The 23,909-nt window shown below is 42.4% G+C and overlaps 1 protein-coding gene across 3 annotated transcripts in view; it reads left to right on the top strand.

The window, feature by feature from the left end:
* Window positions 1-23,909, top strand: part of EFHB (EF-hand domain family member B) — a 42,408-nt gene that overhangs the window by 9,534 nt on the left and 8,965 nt on the right. For all 3 annotated transcript variants that reach the window (XM_050938429.1, XM_050938430.1, XM_050938428.1), the window contains 5 exons: window positions 5,897-5,964; window positions 8,319-8,473; window positions 18,944-19,151; window positions 20,161-20,379; window positions 20,988-21,169. In XM_050938429.1, the coding sequence (XP_050794386.1) occupies window positions 5,897-5,964; window positions 8,319-8,473; window positions 18,944-19,151; window positions 20,161-20,379; window positions 20,988-21,169 (832 nt within the window). The remainder of the gene's footprint in view (window positions 1-5,896; window positions 5,965-8,318; window positions 8,474-18,943; window positions 19,152-20,160; window positions 20,380-20,987; window positions 21,170-23,909) is intronic.

Genomic DNA, 23,909 nt, shown 5'->3' with positions numbered 1-23,909 from the left:
AAGTGTTTTGCTGAATTGGGGCCTAAATTTGTATCTTAAAAATAAATGTGTTTCAGATTAGTGTGTGCCACTTCCTATGTGTGGTGGTGTTTGATATGTCAGGCTTCTGCAGCCTTGCCGGAGCTTCCGAAGTTTGAGGAAATTGACATTCCTAGTCTGTAAAGGCAGGGTTGGGAAGGTGAGTTAACTTCTTGTTAGTAGCTCCACTAACACTAGTTATGATGATCTGTTTGCATCACCAATATTCTCATTTTCCCTCCATATAAAACCCAGCGGACTGTCTGCATGGGAAAAGGTTGTGTGGCCAGGCAATGGAGGAGTTGAAGGCAAATTGTTTAGCAGCATGTTCTCCTCTACCAAGGATTAAAATCCACTGAGTTGATGCTGCTTGAAGCACCATTAACTACTCTTAAACTCTCCAAGCCCCATGGTAGGGGTTATAGAATGGATCACTTGAACAGTCAACTAATGGCAGCATGGCCTGGAGCCGCTGTATTGTTATTTCTGGAGGGTCCTGAAGGAGTGTAAAGACTGTCCATGCAACTGCCTGGGGTTTTGCAGGGTTGGCACCAGGAATTCTCTGTCTCCACTTATTTTTGTAGCCCTCCTCTTACTCTACCCATATTCCACCACTAATGCAGAAAAGGTGAGAAGGTGAGGATGCAGCCAAATAGATACACATCAAATACCTTGGGGCTGTTGATTATTGTGCTCCCATGTGTGGAAGGGGAACATAGGTACCTTTCTTGTTTATGGTGGAGCTTTGTGGTTCATATGATAAATATATAGCTGTTAAACTAAGAGTTAAAGAAGAATATTGATTTGTTTTTACATTTTTAAGGAATATGTTGAAGCAGCTATTTATGTTAAAAAATCCTAAACAAATAAATATTTAGTATCATCAATAAATGTTGGTTTTAGTTAATAAAATATAGTCACATTTTCCAGATGGATGTTGCCCTGGCTTCTGTTGTTGTAGGCACAGAACTGCAAAAATCAGAAAAAATTTGAAAATCTTATCTGTCACGTGATGAATAGCCTTCCTCTAGTTAATAATTGTTTAATTGTAGGTGTTATTTTGACTAGAGATCAGATTCAACTTAGGGTATGTCTACACTATGGGATTATTCTGATTTTACATAAACTGGTTTTGTAAAACAGATTGTATAAAGTCGAGTGCATGCGGCCACACTAAGCACATTAATTCGGCGGTGTGTGTCCATGTACCGAGGCTCGCTTCGATTTCTGGAGCGTTGCACTGTGGGTAGCTATTCCGTAGCTATCCTATAGTTCCCGCAGTCTCCTCCGCCCCTTGGAATTCTGGGTTGAGATCCCAGTGCCTGATGGGGCAAAAATCATTGTCGCGGGTGGTTCTGGGTACAGCCTCACCCCTCCCTCCGTGAAAGCAGCAGACAACCATTTCGTGCCTTTTTTCCTGCGTGAACTGTGCAAACGCCATAGCACAGCAAGCATGGACCCTGCTCAGATCAAGACTGCAATCGTGGACGCTGTAAACACCTCGCGCATTCTCGTGCAGTCTATGCTGAACCAGGACCTGCAAAGCCAGGCGAGGAGGAAGCAGCTACGGCAGAGCAGCGACGAGAGTGATGAGGACATGGACACAGAATTCTCTCAAACCGCGGACCCCTGCACTTTGGAGATCCTGCTGGTAATGGGGCAGGTTCTAGCCATTGAACGCCGATTTTGGGCCTGGGAAACAAGCACAGACTGGTGAGACTACATTGTTTTGCAGGTTTGTGACGATTCGCAGTGGCTGCGAAACTTTCGCATGCATAAGGGCACTTCCCTGGAACTTTGTGACTTACTTTCCCCAGCCCTGAAACGCCATAATACCAAGATGAGAGCAGCCCTCGCAGTTGAGAAGTGAGTGGCAATAGCCCTCTGGAAGCGTGCAATGCCAGGCAGCTACCGCTCAGTCGGGAATCAATTTGGAGTGGGAAAATCTACTGTGGGGGCTGCTGTGATACAAGTAGCCAAAGCAATCATTAAGCTGCTGCTACGAAAGGTTGTGACTCTGGGAAACGTGCAGGTCATAGTGGATGGCTTTGCTGCAGTGGGATTCCCTAACTGTTGGGGGCGGGGGGCGATAGATGGAACCCATATCCCTATCTTGGCTCCGGAGCACCAGGGCACCCAGTACGTAAACCGCAAGGGGTATTGTTCCATGGTGTTGCAAGCACTGGTGGATCACAAGGGACATTTCACCAACATCCACGTGGGATGGCCAGGAAGGGTTCATGACGCTCGCGTCTTCAGGAACTCTACTCTGTTTAAACGGCTGCAGCAAGGGAATTACTTCCCAGACCAGAAAATAACAGTTGGGGATGTCGAAATGCCGGTAGTTATCCTGGGGGACCCAGCCTACCCCTTGATGCTATGGCTCATGAAGCCATACATAGGCAGCCTGGACAGTAGTCAGGAGCTGTTCAACTACAGGCTAAACAAGTGCAGAATGGTGGTAGAATGTGCATTTGGCCGTTTAAAGGCGCGCTGGCGCACATTACTGACTCGCTCAGACCTCAGCCAAACCAATGTCCCCATTGTTATTGCTGCTTGCTGTGTGCTCCACAATCTCTGTGAGAGTAAGGGGGAGACCTTTATGGCGGGGTGGGAGGCTGAGGCAAATCACCTGGCCGCTGATTACATGCAGCCAGACACCAGGGAGATTAGAAGAGCACACTACGAAGCGGTGCGCATCAGAGAAGCTTTTAAAACGAGTTTCATCACGGGTCAGGGTACGGTGTGACTGTTGTGTTTGTTTCCCCTTGATGAACCCCCCCTTGATTGACTCTTTCCCTGTAAGCAACCCACCCTCCCCCTTCGTTTACAGCTTGCTTAAGGAAATAAAGTCACTATCGTTTAAAAATCATGTATTCTTTATTAAAAAGTCATTATAAAAAGAGGGAGAGAACTGACAAGGTATCCTGGGTGTGGTTTGGGAGGAGGATAGGAGGGAAGGAAAAGGCCACTAAAACTATTTCAAAGTAATGACAGCCTTTTGATTGGGCTGTCCACGGGGGTGGAGTGGGTGGGTGCACAAAGCCTTCCCCCACGCGTTCTTACACGTCTGGGTGAGGAAGATATGGAACATGGTGAGTGGTGAGGGTGGTTACACAGGGGCTGCAGCGGCGCTCTGTGACCCCGCTGCTGTTCCTGAAACTCCACCAGACGTCGGAGGATGTCACTTTGATCATGTAGCAGCCCCAGCGTTGCATCCCACCACCGCTGATCTTCCTGCCTACACCTCTGATCTTCCTGTCGCCACCTCTCATCTCGAGTGTCTCTCCTCTCCTCACGTTGGTCCTTCCTGTCCTCACGTTCACTGGCATCTTTCCTGTAATTTGATACCACATCTTTCCACTCATTCAGATGAGTTCTTTCATTGCGGGTTACTTCCATGATTTCTGAGAACATTTTGTCTCACATCTTTTTTTTCCTCTGCCTTATCTGAGTTAGCCTTTAGGATGGAGTAGGGAGGCTTGAAAAATTTGCAGCTGCATAAGGGAGGTAAAAAAGGGAGAGAAGTATTTAAAAAGATACATTTTACAGAACAATGGTTATACGCTTTCACAGTGAACAACACTATTCACCTTACATAGCACATGTGATTTCACCACAAGATCGCATTTTGCATCTTAATATTGAGTGCCTGCAGCTCTGGTGTTAGAGATCTCACAGACGCAGGTCCGGGCAGCAGAATTCAGCTTGCATGTGGCCATGGTAAGCCATTGTCTTTTGGCTTCTGCAGCCTTCATATACACAGTGCCCTCCTTTCCCAAATACCAAGCAAATCCAGTTCAGTGATGCTTCTTTCCTGTTAACATGCAGCAAGAGAAACCACCCCCCCATCCGATTCTCTGGGATGATCGCTTTACCCCACCCCCCACCACGTGGCTGGTATCATGAAAGATCACTGCTAATCACCCCCCTTCTTCCCCCACCGTGTGGCTGGTAGCAGGGAAGATCCCTGCTAGCCAAACGTGAAAAAGCTTAGCGCCCTCTCCCCCTCTCCCCCCGCTTGGCTACCTGCAAGGAAGGATTTCTTTTAAGCAACAGGCAAACAGCCCAGTAGGAATGGCCATCTCTGTCCCCTTAATTAAATTCCTGAATTTCAACCAGGTTACCGTGAACGATATCACTCTCCTGAGGATAACAGCGAGATAAAGAACGGATGTTGCTTGAATGCCAGCAATCACCGGGACCATAGGCAGCTAGGCTTTGTCATGCAATGATACCAGATTACTTGCTACATGCATGGTGTGGTTAAGTGTCCTACCATGGTGGACGGAATAAGGCTGCCTTGCCCAGAAACCTTCTGCAAAGGCTTTTGGAGTACCTCCAGGAGAGCTTCAAGGAGATGTCCCTGGAGGATTTCCGCTCCATCCCCAGACACATTAACAAACTTTCCCAATAACTGTACTGGCCGCGAATGCATCCCAAGTCCTCAGGGCAAATCAATCACTAAAAAACACTTGCTTTTAAACCATGTTTTATATTTACAAAGGTACACTCACCAGAGGTTGCTTCCATGGCTTCATTGTCTGGGCTAGTGGTTTGGGAGGGCTGGGAGGGTAATTCCGTCTGGGTGGGAAAAAGCTCCTGGCTGTTGGGGAGAACAGAGTGCTGTGTGCACTCTGCAAGCTCATCCTCCTTTTCCTCCTCCTCATCTTCCCCATCCGCAGAATCCTCAGCCATGGCTGAGATTACCAACCCCACCTCGGAATCCACGGACAGGGGTGGGGTGGTGGTGGCAGACTCCCCTAGAATTGCATGCAGCTCAGCATAGAAGCGGCATGTTTTCGGCCCTGCCCTGGACCTTCCATTTGCTTCTTTGGTTTTCTGGTAGGCTTGACTGAGCTCCTTAACTTTCACTCTGCATTGCACTGAGACCCTGGTGTGGCCTTTCTCCATCGTAGCCTTGGAAATTTTTTCAGATGTTTTTTCATTTTGTCTTATGGAATGGAGTTCTGTTAGCACAGAATCCTCTCCCCATATAGCGATCAGATCCAGTACCTCCCGTGCAGTCCATGCTGGAGCTCTTTTTTGATTCTCAGGAGACTGCATTGTTACCTGTGCTGATGAGCTCTGCGTGGTCACCTGTGCTGGTGAGCTCTCCACGCTGGCCAAACAGGAAATGAAATGCAAAAGTTCGCGGGGCTTTTCCTGTCTACCTGGCCAGTGCATCTGAGTTCAGATTGCTGTCCAGAGCGGTCACAGTGCTGCACTATGGGATACCGCCCGGAGGCCAATACCGTCAATTTGCGGCCACACTAACCCTAATCCGATATGGTAATACCGATTTCAGCGCTACTCCTCTCGTCGGGGAGGAGTACAGAAACCGGTTTAAAGAGCCCTTTATATCGATATAAAGGGCCTCGTTGTGTGGACAGGTGCAGCATTAAATCGGTTTAACTTGCTAAAATCGGTATAAACGCGTAGTGTAGACCAAGCCATAGATATAAAGTATCAAATAACACTTTTTTGACAGATACACTAAGAAGACTTTTCACTTGTATTCCTTTTGTCTGAAAAATAGAAAAATAACTTGTTTGGGTCACAAGATTTTTTCTCTCAGGAAATATAAACATCAAATTCAAAGACATTAAAAGTCTGCTATACAGTATTTTTGACAATTGGTATTTTACACTAAAATACGGTTTGTAAAAGAAAGGAATCATCAGTCGTGGCAGCTTTGGTTCATGTAAAAAAGTACCAATGAACAAGTTTCAGGTGAAGTCTGCTGAATGGAGCTTTCCTTATTCTTTGGTTATAGTATGGGTAGAGAGATGATAGATTAATTTTTCACAGGTAGAATGTAGCATGCATTTTGGTTAGTAATAACACACTTAACTAGCACACTTCTTCTCATTGACAGCATAGCAGAAACTATGAATGTTCCACCAGATCATACATTTGGAATGTTTCTTCGTCCTGATGAGTTCGGTAAATATACCAGTGGCCTGTTTAAAAACTTATTTAGTTAGTAGGATTATTTTGAAGTGATGACTACAAGTTTTGTAATGCAGTGATTTTCTAAGAGCTTTTACGCAGTTAAAAAACTACCATGTGAAAGGCTTAGCGACACTAAATTTTAGAAAGGGATTTCAAGCATTAATAAAAAAGACCCTAGAGTCAGAAGTGAATCCTGAGATTTGAGGTGGGTGCTACTTAAATAAATAATAATAGTCTCAGAAAGCATGCATATCTCAGTCTAAACAAAAGGGAAGCAGAAGGGAAACTAGGAAATGAGAAGGTATGGCTAAACAACAAGGTTCAAAAGGTTGCTCAACGCAAATAGACATCCTTCAGAAAATGGAAATCCAGCTCCAGTGAAACCAACAAAAAGGAGCATGAGCTACAGCAAGTTATATGTAAGAAGGAAATTAGGAAGAATGTGACAAGAAAATAGTTGAATGTGTGAAACAAACATTAAGACATTCTTTAAATATACCAGAGACAGGTAGCTAGCAAAAGAATTGGTGGATCCTTTGGATCACCCATGGAGCAATTAAGGAAGCAATTAAGAAAAATAAGAACATTGCTAAAAAGTAATGGATTTCTGTTCATCAGTCTCCACCCCAGAAGATGTAGGAGAGATTCCTACCTTGGACGTGCTTTTTTTCCTGGTAATAAAAATGAGGTATTATTAGTAATCAAGGGGTAAAAAGAAGAGGTGCTGGATGAGACAGATAAATTGAAAAGCAACATGCCCCAGATGGTATACATGTAGGAGTTCTGAAGTAAATAAAGAATGAGTTTCTGAGCTGCTAGCAAAAATATGCACTCTGATTAAAAGTAACTACTCTGCTGGAGAACTGGAGGGTAGCAAATGTTGTATCTATAATTTAAAGGGGTTTAAATTTTCACACATTCAAGATTATACAACAGTTTGCAGACCTATAAGCTTTACTTCCGTCCCTGATAATTGATGGAAATGATAATTTAAAATAGAATTATGAAATGCGAAGAAGATCATGATGTGATAGAGTGGAAGGAAGCAAAAGAAGTGGTGAGCAAAGGAGAGTGCAGCTTCTGCAAAGGAAAATTATCCCTCTCTAATGTATTAGAATTCTTTGAACATGTTAATAAAACAGTGAAAAAGAGGAGAACTGGTTAACATAGTTTATTTGGATTTTCAAAAGGCCTTTGGCAAAGTCCCTCGAGAGTTTATTAAAGAAACTAAGTTGTCATGGTGTGAGAGGTAAGGTATTGTCATGGATCAGAAAATGGCTAAGAGAGAGAAAACAATTTTTATCATGGCAAAAAGTTAACAGCAAAGTGCTTCTAAATTCCATACTTAATATATTTATTAATGATCTGGAATAGGGGGTGAACATTGAGGTGGCAACATTTTCAAATAACAGAATTATTTAGAATAGTCTAGGCCAGAGAATATTGGCCCCAGTTTTGCAAACACTTAATCACAAGCTTAACTTTACTACCTTGAGTAGTCCATTGAAGTCAAGTGCATAAGTGTTTGTAGTGTGTTTGTATTGTGAGGAACTTCAGAGGGATCTAAATAAGCTAAATTACAGGGCAACACAATGGCAGATGAAATTCAGTCTTGGCAAATGGAAAGTAATGGATATTTGAAGGGATAATTTGAACAACTCATACATTATAATGGATTCTAAATTTCTCTATCAACTTAGGAAAATGACTTGAGTATCACTGTGGACAGCTCATTGAAGACCCCTCCTCCATGTTCAGCAGTGGTCAAGAAAGCAAACAAATGCTAGAATGCATAAGGAATAGGATGGAGAATAACACAGAAAATATTATGGTGCCATTATAGAAATTAATGTTACATCCTCACCTGGAATACTGTGTTCAGTTTTCCATAGTTCTTAATAATATTTTTGCCCCTTTGGAACAGAATGGGCTAGAGATAGGGCATCCATAGTAGATGTCCCTTGACACTGGCAATTCATGTTCCCCATTTGTGCAACTTATCCTGAATCTATTAACTTTCAATGCATCATGTAATGCTCATCTGTTTTTTTAGGTATTTTTGGAGGTTCTGGATAGAGTTGTGAGAGTCTAGTTCAGGAATATACAAACCTTTTCATGGCGTGGACCACATGTAAATAAGGAGAGCATCTTGAGGGCCAGCTGTATTCCCATTTGCAATTATATGAGTCAAACAGAGTTGTTGGTACTCAACAACTCTGAAAACCAGGCCCTTGGAGTCTCAAGTTGAGCATACCTCAGCAGAGGCCCCAAAAATTAGAATCCATTTTTGAGAATTTTAGCTTACTGTAAATGTGTAACTAAACAGGAGTTTATTTATTTGGTAGGAGTTGGTGATCTTCTTCACAATCGGGTTCCGAGTGAGTTCCTTCGTGGTAAAGACAGAGAGCGAGCTGTCTTCACTGCAATTCGACAGAATTTGAAGAAAGCTAACTACCACAATTTTGGCACATTACTAGAAGCATTCAGGCATTACGACAAGGTCAGTGTTCTGAGAGAATACAAATTTACGTACACATAATTTGTGTGCATATGTGCGTGTGATATATATTAACTTTCCAAGGTTATAGATATGTGCATGAGTGTATATAGAATAGTAATAAAAGAATTAAATATAAGTTGAAAATATGGTAGGACAACATGACAGACAAACCCTCTCTACTGTGCACTCTATAGACAATGGTGTGGCATGGCATGTAGGTTTTATTGCAGAAGTGTTGGTTGCAACTCTAAAGTTGATGTTGCAGTCTGAAACGGTATTAAAATAGAGCATACATTTCTGTTCTTCCGTACTTGCAGGTGATCTTTCTGTGAAGCTTTCACATTAGTTTTATGCCCTTTGAATTTTATGTTTAATTTAGATTTTGTTTCTTTTCAGACATTTTGAATAGAACCTGTTTGAAATTGACTCTGGCTGTAATTTATCTGGGGAAATCTCACTTTTTTGTTATTGTATATCTTTAAAATAATATTATATAACACACAAACATACTAGAAAGCTGAATTTTCAGTAAATCTTATACAATGGGTAGTTAAAACAATTGTTGTCATTATTCGTCATAAAGAAAAACTTCAGGCAGCTAACATAAAATCTTATGGCAAAAAATTCTCTATTTTTAACATATCTTCTGCATAGGACACATCTCTGGCAACAGCTACACTTTTCTGTCAGATTTTATTCTACAGTGGAGAAGGTTTTATATGCAGCTGCTAACATAATATTTCACATGCAGCTGAGGACATGAAGATTTTACATACAGAAAATCTAAAAAGGATGATAACAGTAATTCCTATATCAGTTTTTGTCAATAGATCTCAAAGCGCTTTACAAATGAGTTAAGGATCATTATTCCTATTTCAAAGTTAGAGAAACAGAGGCACAGAGCAGCAAAGTGACTTGCCAGGGTGTTGCAGCAGGCCAGTGGAAGCGCCAGGAATAAAACCTAGGTCTCCTACGTCTCAGTCCAGTGCTGTATCCACTGGGCAACATTGCCTCCACTTCACCAGCATCAGCTATGCTTCTACCAACACCCAGTGTCCCTCACTCCCAAGCAAAGTACCTAATCTACCTCTACTTTTGATTTGAAAAAAAAACAACCCAGAGAAAATGAATACACACAAACTTAATTAAGGTTGCTGCACATATAACATACCTTACACAAAACCACAAGAGTGAGGTAATGAAAAGTTAAGCCACCTAACAGTACCTGCTCCCTGCTGCTGCACCCACAGATATACACCTTACTACTAACAAAACTACCATACAACACAAATCACATACCACAGCCATAACTCTGTGTGACCGGGGTCCCAGTGGGGGCCAGCTGAGGTCACTCAGTTAGGGTAAACTGCAAAGAATGGGGCAGACAATCTCTAAAAAGCTGGTAGATATTCCAATACTTATGTCATAAACAGATAGTTAAGGGTTAATGCCTTTTCTACCTGTAAAGGGTTAAGAAGTTCACCTAGCCTAGCTGACACATGACCAGAGGAACCAATGGGGAACAAGATGTTTCAAAAGGAAGGAGAGAAGTTTCCTTTGTTTAGTCAGTTTTCAGTTTCAGCCGGAGTGAAAAAGATCAAGGAACCAGCCTCTTATCAGAGTAGTAAGTTTTAGAAAGGGATAAATAGGTTTATGTTTAGTTTTTTTGTAACTTGCCTTGGTACCATTAAGGGAATTATCAAATTTGGGCATTCTTGTGTGTATTAAGCTTTTTGCCCAGGGGAACATCCTGTGTGTTTTGAAACTGCTGTCTGTGAGAGTAGCTGGTATGCTAATCTCTCCCAGAGGGTTTTCTTTTACCTTTCTTTTCTTTAATTAAAAGCCTTTTTCTTAATACCTGCTTGATTTTTCCCTTGTTTTTAGATCCAAGGGGTTGGATCTGGACTCACCAGGAATTGGTGGGGGACAGGAGGGGGGATGGTTAAATTCTCTTTGTGTTAAGATCCAAGGGGTTGGATCGGTGTTCACCAGGGACCTGGTGAGGAAGTCTCTCAAGGCTACCCAGGGAGGGGAAGGTTTTAGGGAGAAAAAGGATGTTCCAGACATTGAGAAGTCTGGATGGTGGCAGCAAGACCGGATCTAAGCTGGTAGTTAAGCTTAGAGCTTCTCATGGAGGTCTCCTACATCTGTACCCTAAAGTTCAGAGTGGAGAAGGAACCTTGACATGGTAAGCAGCGGTGAGGGATTTTTTAGGAACCAAAAGCCAGATATTTTTTTCCCTTCTTTGAGATGCTGGGGAAGCAGTGAAGGAGAGATACCCTGAAGGCAAACAGATAAGAGATTCTAACAGAGGGCTTTTTGTTAGAAGGGAAGCTCCAGCTGTGATCACTGGAGGTCATTAACATTGCAAAGGCAAGTCACAAAAACCTGTTTTACTTGTTTTTTTTCCCTAAAGAGTCACATTACAGTAACCAAAGATTCCAAGCTGTTTCCCCCCCTGCTCAGATAGCTAAGGTAGACCAGGGGGGAAATGTCAGGCAAAGAAAAAAAACCATACTACAGCAGCTAGAATTAGCCAAACTCCAGGCTGAGGAGAGCCAAAAGGAACATGACAGACAGATGGCCAGGGCTGAGGCTGCCCACAAAAGAGCTATGGAGTTGAAATAAAAAGAGATGGAGGCGAGAGAAAAAGAGATGGAGGAGAGGGAAAGAGAGAGAAAGCATGAACTGGAATTAGCAAGGGCTAAGCAAGATGTACCAGCCAACCCTAACCCTTCTCCAGGTACTGCTTCCCATCCCAGAAAATTCCCCAACTACAAGGCAGGTGATGATACTGAGGCCTTCTTAGAAAATTTTGAAAGGGCCTGCCTTGGGTACAGCATCTCTACAGACCAGTACATGATAGAGCTGAGGCCACAGCTCAGTGGACCCTAAGCAGAGGTGGCGGCTGAAATGCCTAAGGAACACATGAACAATTATAAAGTTTTTCAAACGAAGGCCAGAATCAGAATGGGGCTAACACCTGAACATGCCCGTCGGCGGTTCAGAGCCCTAAGGTGGAAACCAAATGTGTCATTTACCAGGCAAGCCTACCACATTGGGAAAGAATTGGGATGCCTGGATATCAGGAGCAAGTGCTGAATCTCTGGAAGCTCTGTCCTTTCTAATGCAAATGGAGCAGTTCTTAGAGGGTGTTCCTGAGGAAATAGAAAGGTACATCCTAGATGAGAAGCCCAAAACTGTAACCGAGGCGGGGGAGATTGGAGCCAAATGGGTGGAAGTGGCAGAAAAGAAAAAACTACTAGAAATTGGAGCGAATATCAGAGGGGGCAAACTGAAACTAAACCCTATCACTGGGGGCAACCCAAGGCCCCACCTACAACCTAAGGAAAGCCCCAGAAACCTTATTGTCCCTCCTCACCAGTCTCCAGCAACCCACCTCGCCCCAGTGACCAGTCAGCTGGGCAATGTTTTAAATGTAATGAACTGGGACATATAAAGGCCTACTGCCCCAAGAACCCCAACCGATTACAGTTCATTACACCACAATCACATCAAACATCCCCAGGCCCAGATGCCTCTCAAATACCCTTGGAGTGAAGGGAAACCTTGAGAGTGGGCAGAAAGAAGGTTATCGCGTGGAGGGACACTGGAGCACAAGTGTCAGCTATCCACCAATCCTTAGTGGATCCCCAGTTCATCAACCCAGAGGCCCAAGTGACAATTCACCCGTTCATGTCAAAATCTTTAAACTTGCCTACAGCTGAGTTGCCTGTCCAGTACAAAGGCTGGTCTAGACTGTGGAGTTTTGCAGTCTATGACAATTATCCTGTCCCCATGCTGCTGGGGGAAGACTTGGCCAACCATGTGAAGCTAACCAAGAGGGTGGGAATGGTCACACACAGCCAGGCCAAGCTAGCTTCCACCCCCATCCCTGTTCCTGAGCTGTCCATCAGGGCCCCGTCTCTGTTACCAGAGACCTAGACAGAGGTGGTGGAACCGGATCTTCTACCCATGAATGCTACAGCCGTAGTGAATCCAGTCCCAAAACCGCAATTGGCAAAGCAACCAGCACCAGAACAGTTGCAAGCACTGACTCCAGCGCTTGCAAACCCATCTACAACTCCAACGCCAGAGGGCACCAGCAGGCCTGAACTGGCAGAAGCAGCAGACAACCCTACCCAAGAGGCTCAGACAGAGCCTGAAATATCACATAGTGCACCAGCGGAAAGCGGTTAACCATCAACGAAAACAATCCCATCACCTACATCGCTTCCAGAGGGACAAGCCCAAGTCCACCGTCTAAGGAGGACCAACGAGTGGGAAAGCCCCAAGACCAGGTCAAAGCCCCTCTCCAGCCAATCTTCATAATTGAAATCCCATTTCAGTGAGTAGCTGTGGATATTCTTGGTCCTTTCCCAAAAAAGACCCCCAGAGGAAAGCAGTACATACTGACTTTCATGGATTTTGCTACCCGATGGCCGGAAGCAGTAGCTCTAAGCAACACCAGGGCTAAAAGTGCCAGGCCTTAGCAGACATTTTTGCCAAGGTAGGTTGGCCCTCCGACATCCTTACAGATTCGGGAACTAATTTCCTGGCAGGGACAATGAAAAACCTGTGGGAAGCTCATGGGATGAAACACTTGTTTGCCACCCCTTACCTCCATCAAACCAATGGCCTGGTGGAGAGGTTTAATGGAACTTTGGGGGCCATGATACGTAAATTCATCAATGAACACTGATTGGGTCCTAGTGTTGCAGCAGTTGTTTTTCGCCTACAGGGCTGTACCACATCCCAGTTTAGGGTTTTCACCATTCGAACTTGTGTATGGCCACGAGGTTAAGGGGCCATTACAGTTGGTGAAGCAGCAATGGGAGGGTTTTTTTGCCTTCTCCAGGAATTAACTTTCTAGACTTTGTAAGCAACCTACAAAGCACCCGCTGACACTCTTTAGCCCTTGCTAAAGAAACCCTAAAGGATGCTCAGGAAGAGCAAATGCCTGGTATGATAAACATACCAGAGAGCATTTCTTCAAAGTAGGGGACCAGGTTATGGTCTTAAAGACGCTACAGACCCGTAAGATGGAAGCGTCTTGGGAAGGGCCATTCACGGTCCAAGAGTGCCTGGGAGCTGTTAACTATCTCGTAGCATTCCCCACCTCAACCCTAAAGCCTAAAGTGTACCATGTTAATTCTCTAAAGCCCTTTTATTCCAGAGAATTAAAGGTTTGTCAGTTTACAGCCCAGGGAGGAGATGACGCTGAGTGGCCTGACGGTGTCTACTACGAAGGAAAAAGTGACGGTGGCGTGGAAGAGGTGAACCTCTCCGCAACCCTGAGATGTCTGCAGCGGCAACAGATCAAGGAGCTGTGCACTAGCTTTGCACCAATGTTTTCAGCCACCCCAGGATAGACTGAACGGGCATACCACTCCATTGACACAGGTAATGCTCACCCAATTAGAACCCCACCCTACCGGATGTCTCCTCGTGCCCAAGCTGCTATAGAACGGAAGATCCAAAACATGTTACAGATGGGTATAATCCTCCCCTCTAACAGTGCATGGGCATCTCCCGTGGTTGTAGTTCCCAAACCAGATGGGGAAATACGCTTTTGCGTGGACTACCGTAAGCTAAATGCTGTAACTCGTCCTGACAACTATCCAATGCCACGCACTGATGAGCTATTGGAGAAATTGGGACGTGCCCAGTTCATCTCTACATTAGACTTAACCAAGGGGTACTGGCAAGTACCGCTAGATGAACCTGCCAAAGAAAGGTCAGCCTTCATCACCTATGCAGGGGTGTATGAATTTAATGTGCTTCCTTTCGGGCTGTGAAATGCAGCCACCATCTTCGAAAGACTTGTAGATGATCTCCTAGCAGGATTGGGAGAATCTGCAGTTGCCTACTTGGATGATGTGGCCATTTTTTCTGATTCATGGGCAGAACACATGGAGCACCTGGAAAAAGTCTTCGAGCGCATCAGGCAGGCAGGACTAACTGTTAAGGCTAAAAAGTGTCAAATAGGCCAAAACAGAGTGACTTACCTTGGACACCAGGTGGGTCAAGGAACTATAAACCCACTACAGGCCAAAGTGAATACTATCCAAAAGTGGCCTATACCCAAATCAAAAAAACAGGTCCAATCGTTCTTAGGCTTGGCCGGATATTACAGGCAATTTGTACCACACTACAGCCAAGTCGCTGCCCCACTGACAGACCTGACCAGAAAGACACAGCCAAATGCAGTTAAGTGGACTGATAAGTGTCAGAAGGCCTTTAACCAGCTTAAGCTGACACTCATGTCTGACCCTGTGCTAAGGGCCCCAAACTTTGATAAACCATTCCTAGTAACCACAGATGCATCTGAGCGTGGTGTAGGAGCAGTTCTCATGCAGGAAGGACCGGATCAAGAATTTCATCCTGTCGTGTTTCTCAACAAGAAACTGTCTGAGAGGGAAAGCCATTGGTCAATCAGTGAAAAAGAATGCTACGCCATTGTATATGCCCTGGTAAAGCTACGCCCATATGTTTGGGGACGGCGTTTCCAGCTACAAACCGACCATGCTGCGCTAAAGTAGCTTCATACTGCCAAGGGAAACAACGAAAAACTTCTTTGATGGAGTTTAGCTCTCCAAGATTTTGATTTTGAAATTCAACACATTTCAGGAGCTTCTAACGAAGTAGCTGATGCACTCTCCTGTGAAAGTTTCCCAGAGTTGACTAGTTAAATTGTCCTTAAAATGTTAAAGATCTTGTAGTTTTACATAATTAGTAGTATATGTAAAGGTGCATGTGTTTTATTAATCTGTTTATTCTAAAGTTTTAGGAAGAATTCACCGCCAGTGTGGTTCCACACTGTCTGAGATTTGGGAGGTGTGTCATAAACAGATAGTTAAGGGTTAATGCCTCTTTTACCTGTAAAGGGTTAAGAAGTTCACCTAGCCTAGCTGACACATGACCAGAGGAACCAATGGGGGAACAAGATGTTTCAAAAGGAAGGAGGGAAGTTTCCTTTGTTTAGTCAGTTTTCAGTTTCAGCCAGAGTGAAAAAGATCAAGGAACCAGCCTCTTATCAGAGTAATAAGTTTTAGAAAGGGATAAATAGGTTTATGTTTAGTTTTTTTGTAACTTGCCTTGGTACCATTAAGGGAATTATCAAATTTGGGTATTCTTGTGTGTATTAAGATTTTTGCCCAGGGGAACATCCTCTGTGTTTTGAATCTGTTGTCTGTGAGAGTAGCTGGTATGCTAATCTCTCCCAGAGGGTTTTCTTTTACCTTTCTTTTCTTTAATTAAAAGCCTTTTTCTTAATACCTGCTTGATTTTTTTCCTTGTTTTTAGATCCAAGGGGATTGGATATGGACTCACCAGGAATTGATGGGGAAAAGGAGGGGGGATGGTTAAATTCTCCTTGTGTTAAGATCCAAGGGGTTGGGTCGGTGTTCACCAGGGACTTGGTAAGGAAGTTTCTCAAGGCTGCCCAGGGAGGGGAAGGTTTTTGGGGGAAAAAGGGTTTTCCAGACACTGAGAAGTCTGGATGGTGGCAGCAAGACCGGATCTAAGCTGGTAGTTAAGCTTAGAGCTTCTCATGGAGATCCCCCACATCTGTACCCCAAAGTTCAGAGTGGGGAAGGAACTTTGACAACTTAGATTTACCAGGCCAGCATAAAACAGCTGCTTTTTTACCTCACTTCTTACTCAGAAGTCCAAACAACACAGTTCTCTTGAAGTGATCCAGCCTCAGGCCTCCATCTGGGTACCTAAATCAAATAAGATGCAGATTCCTGAAAATCTTATTTCATCATATAAAAGAAAAGGTTTTACCAATCCCAAAGGATCGGACACACTACCTCCCAAGTTACTGAATATTTCAGATCTTACACAAATACACGCGACAGCCAATTCTTATTAACTAAACTAATATTTATTAAAAAACAAAAGAGAGAGAGAGTATGGTTAAAAGATCATTATACATACAGGCATGCGTTCAATTCATTGAGGTTCAGATTCATAGCAGAGATGGTGAGCTTTGTAGTTGCGAAGAGTTCTTTCAGAAATAATTCATAGGTTATAGTCCAATGTCCAAATATCATATTCAGGGCATACCAGCATAGCTGGGACCTCAGTCTTGCAACTTAAACTCCCCCCGATGAAGTTTAAGCAGATCTGAGATGACAGAATAAGGACCCAAGGATCTTTTATACAATTTTATGTTCTTTGACAAGTTAGAGTTCCTTGGGGAACAAAAGGAAATTAGGATGACTTGGAAGGAGGTCCATCATCGGTACTTAGCTATACGAATTAACATAAGGCAATTTGCTTGTTCCTTCACCATTCATAGTACATTTCAAAGAGAGATGAATACAGAGATATCCCATATTTACAATTAATTTAAATGCTGGGATGTTCTTTTGATCTCTGAACTATCAGAATACACCATAAACAGAGACTGTTGATTTCATTGTTGACCCTGCTCATATATATTTCAATACACAAAAACACAAACATTATCTCCCCACATGTCTTCTGAGGGCTATTTATTTTGCAAGATGTTTAACCCTGTCTAGCCATACGTCACACTCTGTCTCAACTAAGGATACCAGCCTTCCAGCAACCACTTTCCCAAACTACCATCTGCCAGCACACCTGACTACTGCAACAACCATTCACAACTAATAGTGTTGGTCGGGGCAGAGTAGTTTGGTGAATGGGTGTGTGCAGAAAGGAAAGCTGTATAATATTGCAGAATTCGAACAAAATTTGTAGAGTGGTGCAGGTGGCAGAACTAGGGTGGGGCAGGAGGGGCTAGCTCCCCTGTAATGGAAATATTATGGTGGCTCTGCTGGTGTGTAAATTTGTGCATGCCAGGTGGTGGGGAGTGGAGGTAAGAACAGGACTAGTGGGCCTGGGTGTGGGCTGAGGAGTAAAGAGCAGGATCCGGAGGGATGGAACAGGCACTGGAGAAAGTAGGAATCTCCAAGACCCTTCTTTCCAGCCTGGAGCTGGCTGGCCTTGCACCAAGTCTCAGTACCTCCCCTTTCTGCCCCTCCTGTCTTTCCGTCTCCTGCACCCCCAATTATAGTTTGCCTCTACCCCCACTGGAGTAACTCTAAAATCATAGGATCTATGATATTTTGTGAAGCTATGATTTTCTCCACTTCCTGATGTTAAGGCTCTTTGCTGAAAGGAATTGCTATGCATACTTCACTGACACAACTGCAGTTCCCCTATATCCAAATTATCACAACATCCTGAAAACAGCTCCACTCCTTGCCTGAGCCACTAGGCTGTTTGTAACTGGAAGGTTTTACTGGAAACCGTGACATGACTGGAAACCATGGACATATTCAGAAGCAATTTCTCAACCACATAAATATTTTAATATATTTTTTTCAAGCTTAGCTAAGTGACTAGCTACATGCCAGATTTGAAATTTTGTTGTTCCATTGTTTTTAAGATATCAGCAAGCAAAGGCAATCAGTGAGCAGAAGTAATCTTAACTTTTTTTAAGCTATAAAAGTATATTTTTGTCAGTCTTTCAAATTTCAAAAGTGTTTGAATGATTTTCCTCAGACTTTTCTTCAAATTTTACTTCTTCAGAGACCAAGCTTGAAAAATTTTAGGTCCAAGAGAAAAAAACCTGGGAGTTATATTGGAATTCCCTGTGGAACCTTAACTATAGTGTTCACTCTGGATTGACACCTTATTTGAAAAGAAGTCTTATCTTTGCCTCAGCATTTACTCTCATCTTGTTACACTACCCAGTTACATTGACATTAACTCTTAATTACAAGTTACCTTATTATCTAAGTATAAAGTTATTTCATTGATGCTTGTGAATTCAGGTTGTGAGTTCCCAAACTGCTCTGGATTTTTGGATTCTGTCTTTGGGAATGATGTGGATAAATTGGAGAGAGTTGAAAGGAAAAGAACAAAAATGATAAAAGGCTTAGGAAACCTGACCTATAAAGACAGATTAAAAAAACTTGGCATGTGTAGTCTGAGGAAAAGAAGACTGAGGGGGACCTGATGACAGACTTTAAATATGTTAAGGGCTGTTATAAAGAGGATGTTGATTGATTGTTTTCCATGTCCACTGGTAGGACAAGAAGTAATGGACTTAATCTTCAGCAAGCGAGATTTAAGTTAGTTATTAGGAAAAACTAACTTTGAGGGTAGTTAAGTGCTGGCATAGGTTTCCAAGGGAGGTTGTGGAATCCCCATCATTGGAGATTTTTAAGAACAGGTTGGACAAACACTTGTCTTGGATGGTCTAGGTTTTTATCAGTTCTATCTCAGCACAAGGGGCTCAACTTGATCACCTCTTGTGGTCTCTCCCCAATGATACATGTCTATGATTCCAAGATTCTGCAATTTGAATATTCTTAAATGATATGATTGGCTACATATTTATGACCTATTGTCTGTATCCAGACCATGGGCCATAGTTTGAACACCCGTTATGCAGTATTTGTGATGATAACTGTTGTGTGTTATTTGTCACAGAACGGTGATGGGAAGATAGACAAAGAAGAATTGAGGAAGTCTTGTTTTCAGCTAAATCTCAATCTAGATGAGGAACTGTTGGATGCTTTATTTGATTACTGTGATTTGGATAAAGATGGTCTGATTGATTATCTGGAGTTTGTAAATTTTCTTAACTGGAAAGACAAAATGTCTGTTGAAGAATTTGAAAAAAACATAATTACAAAAGGTATGTGATTTAGTACTAGAAAGCACTTATGGGATAAGGCCCTGGCAGAACACATATTGCACAGAGGCATAGAAATTGGAAGCCCATGCAAATGCATGAGACAACAAATAATATGTGACAAATGTGTAGTCATGTTGCTTAATGCTCTGTTGGATGGTGCTCAGAAACTATGATGATAAATGCAGTATAAGAACCTCTACAGAAGAAAATAGTTCCATGACCACCACTGCCTCATTGTGCTGTAACAAGGTAAATTGCAATAACTGAATTTTAATCTGCCAGACATGAGAAGTAACACCTTTTTCTTCTTTTTTCATATATGTGCACTTTACCATTTAAGTGAGTTGCACCAAAGATCTCTCTCTCTCTCTCTTTGCAATCTGGAGAAATCCTTGGAGAAAGTTCTGTTTTTATTTTTCCTTGAAGTGATCCAGTGGAGATTGTAAAAGTTCAGGGATTCTGATTTTATCATAAGTACTTTTTAAAGTTGGGTTAATATTAGAGCCTATCAGGTGCAAATCTCAGTCAGAGCAGTAGGGATTTTTCTTTTATGAAGAGTTTATTTTGCTATGTAAATGTATCCCATAAAGCAGGAGAGATTAAAAATCTCTCAGAACCATTTGAAAATGTATAATCTATATATTAAATCTTTTTTACTCAATAATAATGTAGGTTTAAGTCACTGTTTTTACTTCTAAAAATATTTACTATGTTGTAGCAGCAAAGAATCCTGTGGCACCTTATAGACTAACAGACGTTTTGGAGCATGAGCTTTCGTGGGTGAATGAATACCCACTTCCTCAGATGCATGACATGCATGACATGCATCTGAGGAAGTGGGTATTCACCCACGAAAGCTCATGCTCCAAAACGTCTGTTAGTCTATAAGGTACCACAGGATTCTTTGCTGCTTTTACAGATCCAGACTAACACGGCTACCCCTCTGATACTTTACTATGTTGTGTGCCTCTAATAATTTTGGCTATTTTATAACCTTCACATTTTATAGGGAAAAAGCCAGATGGTTCTGAGCCTTCTCTACCTGAAGATGCAGAAATCAAAACAAACAATGGATCACTCTTAAAAGATGAAGATCTTGTACCAAAGGAACCTGGAACCTCAGAAAAGACACCAAAAACTCTTACAAGACCAACAGATCGTGTATTTGCTGATTATCGCACAACTTCTTCTCAGTACAATGCAACTGTAGGAGGTCTCCCTGCAACTTGTAAGTACAGTGAATGCTAGTGAAGACAAAATCAGAAGCAATTTTAGAAAGTATTGGCAAATGTGCTAATTACATAGAATAGCTCACTACCTAAATCTAATTTATCCAACAATATTAAACCAAATTTGATTCATATGCTTAAGATTAAGGTTTGGAGGTTCATTTAGAATAAGAACCCAAAAGTTTGGATGTTAATCAAAACTCTTTGGTCTAGAAATTATACTGGAAGTCTCAGGAGAACCAGTTTTTTAATGATATTTCTAATAAAATCCTGTTTTTGGCTTGGTTGGAAATAAAGCAACAATAGCCTACCTTACAGTATTTAAATATTTATGCTTCTGGTTGTAGCTGAAACCATGAAGTGTAGAAGCAAGTAAAAACTGGGTGGGAGGAAAATTAAATAATCTGTTTTTTAAAACCCCATTAAAAAAAGATTTGACTTGAGTTTCAAGCAGAATTTCAGGTCAGTTCTTATTTTATCCAAAGTAGTTCACCCGTCCCTAGTTTTGGGGAATACTGTATGACACAACTGCTATTTCTGTGTGAGCTACTGCTGCAAGCATAGTTCTTTTATTTATTTATGTTATGTATTGATTATTTTTCCACAGGTTACCCATTATATGGCGTTCCAACCATTCGTTCAGACATTCCTGCCCCTCGTATTCGCCGTATCAGTGACAGAACTAATTATGGTGATGAAGCCAATGCTTATGCATTATTATGTCCATCTGTCTTCAGCCAGAAAGGAGTGTATGAAAAAGATTTTTTTAAGACAAGACCAAAGGCAGAGGTACTGTACCTTGCTTCTGAAGATTTTCTCTAGATACGTCTGGTACACCTGCAGAATGGGTCTCGGAGGTTATGTGGTCAAGCAGATAGGGCACCACACTGAAAGTCAAAAGACCTGGGTTAAATTCTCAGATTTATGATTGACTTATTTTGTAATTTGGTGAGTCATGTTACCTTTCTGTACCTCAGGCTTGCTATCTGTAAAATGGGGTTAATAATGATTTGTAAAGCACTGAGATCTGTGGATGAAATATTTGGCATTTTACAAGTGCCCAATATTAATATTCACAGACAGAAAATTAGGTTAAATTGATATTTTTATTAACAGTACATACCAATAATTTAAGGATGAAAAAATCATAAGAATGTTTTAATTATTACAAAAACAAGCATTATGAACCCAGAAAATTCAGAACCTAAAGTTAAGCTGAAGAGATCCAAACGTGAAGGCAAAGAAATTCACTGCTAAAGCACCCATTTCATAGATTCCAAGGCCAGAAGGGTCAATTGTGATCATCTAGTCCAGGGGTAGGCAACCTATGGCCAAAGGCGGCATGTGAGCTGATTTTCAGTGGCACTCTCACTGCCCAGGTCCTGGCCACCGGTCCGGGGTCCTCTGCATTTTAATTTAATTTTAAATGAAGCTTCTTAAACATTTTAAAAACCTTATTTATTTTACATGCAACAATAGTTTAGTTATATATTATAGACTTATAGAAAAAGACCTTCTAAAAATGTTAAAATGTATTACTGGCATGTGAAACCTTAAATCAGAGTGAATAAATGAAGACTCGGCACACCACTTCTGAAAGGTTGCTGATCCCTGATCTAGTCTGACCCCGTGTGTAACATGGGCTACAGAACTTCCTAAAAATTATTCCTAGAGCATATATTTTAGAAAAACATCCAGTCTTGATTTCAAAAATTTCAGTGATGGAGAATCCACTGTGATCCTTGGGAAAGTGTTCCAATGATTAATTACTCTGACTGTTAAAAATGTACACCTTACTTCCAGTCTGAATTTGTCTAGCTTCAACTTCCAGCCATTGGATCGTGTTATGCCTTTCTCTGCTAGACTGAAGAGCCCATTATTAAATATTTGTTCCCAATTTAAATATTTGTAGATTACAATCAAGTCACCCCTTAACCTTCTCTTTGTTAAGCTAAATAGATGGAACTCCTTGATTCTATCGCTGTAACACAGCATTTTACATTACATTTACATTCTTTCATGTTTGGTGAGTTACAAAGTTACAGAGGTTTACAATGCAAACACTAGGTATAACCTTATAACATGAGGTTCAGATATTGTAAGTGAGATTACTCTATGCAGCATCCTACAAGCATTTCACAAAGCCTAAACACTAAACACGTTCTTATAAACATAACCTCTATTTTAACAATATTAACACATAGGTGAGCCAGACTGTTTTCTAGCTATGTATTGGCCAATGTTCTGTTGAGGCCGAGGGGCCTTGGCATGAGCTGGTGCCTGGTCTGCCACAGTCACACTGGCCATGAAGGAAAATGGACTCAGATTGTCCAGTCAACTCTTCAGATTCACCCTGCAGCTGGATAAAGGTGTAAACTCTTCTGCTACCGATCATGGTGCTTCTATCTGCAGCTGCCAGAACAAAAAATCTAGCTCAAAGAGGGGTTATAGGGGAAAAAGGGAGAAGAGGAAGCAGAGGTTGGGAGAGAATCAGCTATGTGGCAGATTCACTTGGGTTCCATTGGTGGTGCTGAGGTCACCTGGGGGTGGGAAGTCTGCCTGGCCATGATGAACCTGGAGCCAGCCAACATATCTCCCAAAATGGGTAGAACTGGATCACTCCAACACAAGTCAGATGAAGCTGTAGTGTGTATGTGTGATGTTTCCCTCTGCTGTTATGTGGACCAGTGATCTACTAGGCCTCTCCAATCCTTGATTCTGGGAGCCAGCCTTACCCTGCTATGCTGTGAGAACCCCCACTCTTCGGCTGTTCACGCACAGCCTCTGGCATGTAAACTGCTCCCAGCTACTTGCAAGCAAATGACACTAGCCAATATCTCCAGTCCCAAACACAACCCTAGGAACCTCCATCTTGCAGTGTCCAGTTATGCCTGCTGGATGCTACAAGCTTATTTAAGTTCATCAATTTAACAAAGAAATTGATATGTACCAGGCTTGTTCTCCCAAGAGGAGTCTCTGACACACTGCAAACCAAATGCACTGCTTCAGGTAGAATAAACAAACAGATTGATTAACTATAGAGGTAAATTTTAAGTGATTATAAGTCAAAGACCAAATCAGAGTTGGTCAAATGAAATAAAAGCAAAACGCATTCTAAGCTGACCTTAACACTTTCAGTGTCCTTAGATGCTTCTCACCACAGACTGGCTGGTTACTTTTCAGTCAGGCTCTCCCCTTTGATCAGCATTTCAGTCGCTTGGTGGTGGTGTCTGTAGATGAAGGTGGAAGAGAGAGAGCATGGCAAAATGTCTCTCCCTTTTATCACGTCCTTTCTTGCCTCCTGGCTTTGCACCCTCTTTCCCACCAGTCAGGTGAGCATTACCTCATCACAGTCCCAAACTGCCCAAAGGAAGAGGGTGACTCAGTCGAGGGTCTAATACATTCTTTTGTTGCTACATAAGCCAGTGTCCATTGTTCTTGTGAGGCTGGGCTGGGTGTGTCCCATCCATGCCCTGACGAGGTGTGAACTGCCTCTCTGTTCTTGGAGAATTTTTGCACAGGCTTGCTT

Source organism: Gopherus flavomarginatus, chromosome 2 (assembly GCF_025201925.1).
Source record: "Gopherus flavomarginatus isolate rGopFla2 chromosome 2, rGopFla2.mat.asm, whole genome shotgun sequence".
Lineage (NCBI taxonomy): Eukaryota > Metazoa > Chordata > Testudines > Testudinidae > Gopherus > Gopherus flavomarginatus.
This window is presented reverse-complemented; position numbering and strand designations above follow the sequence as displayed.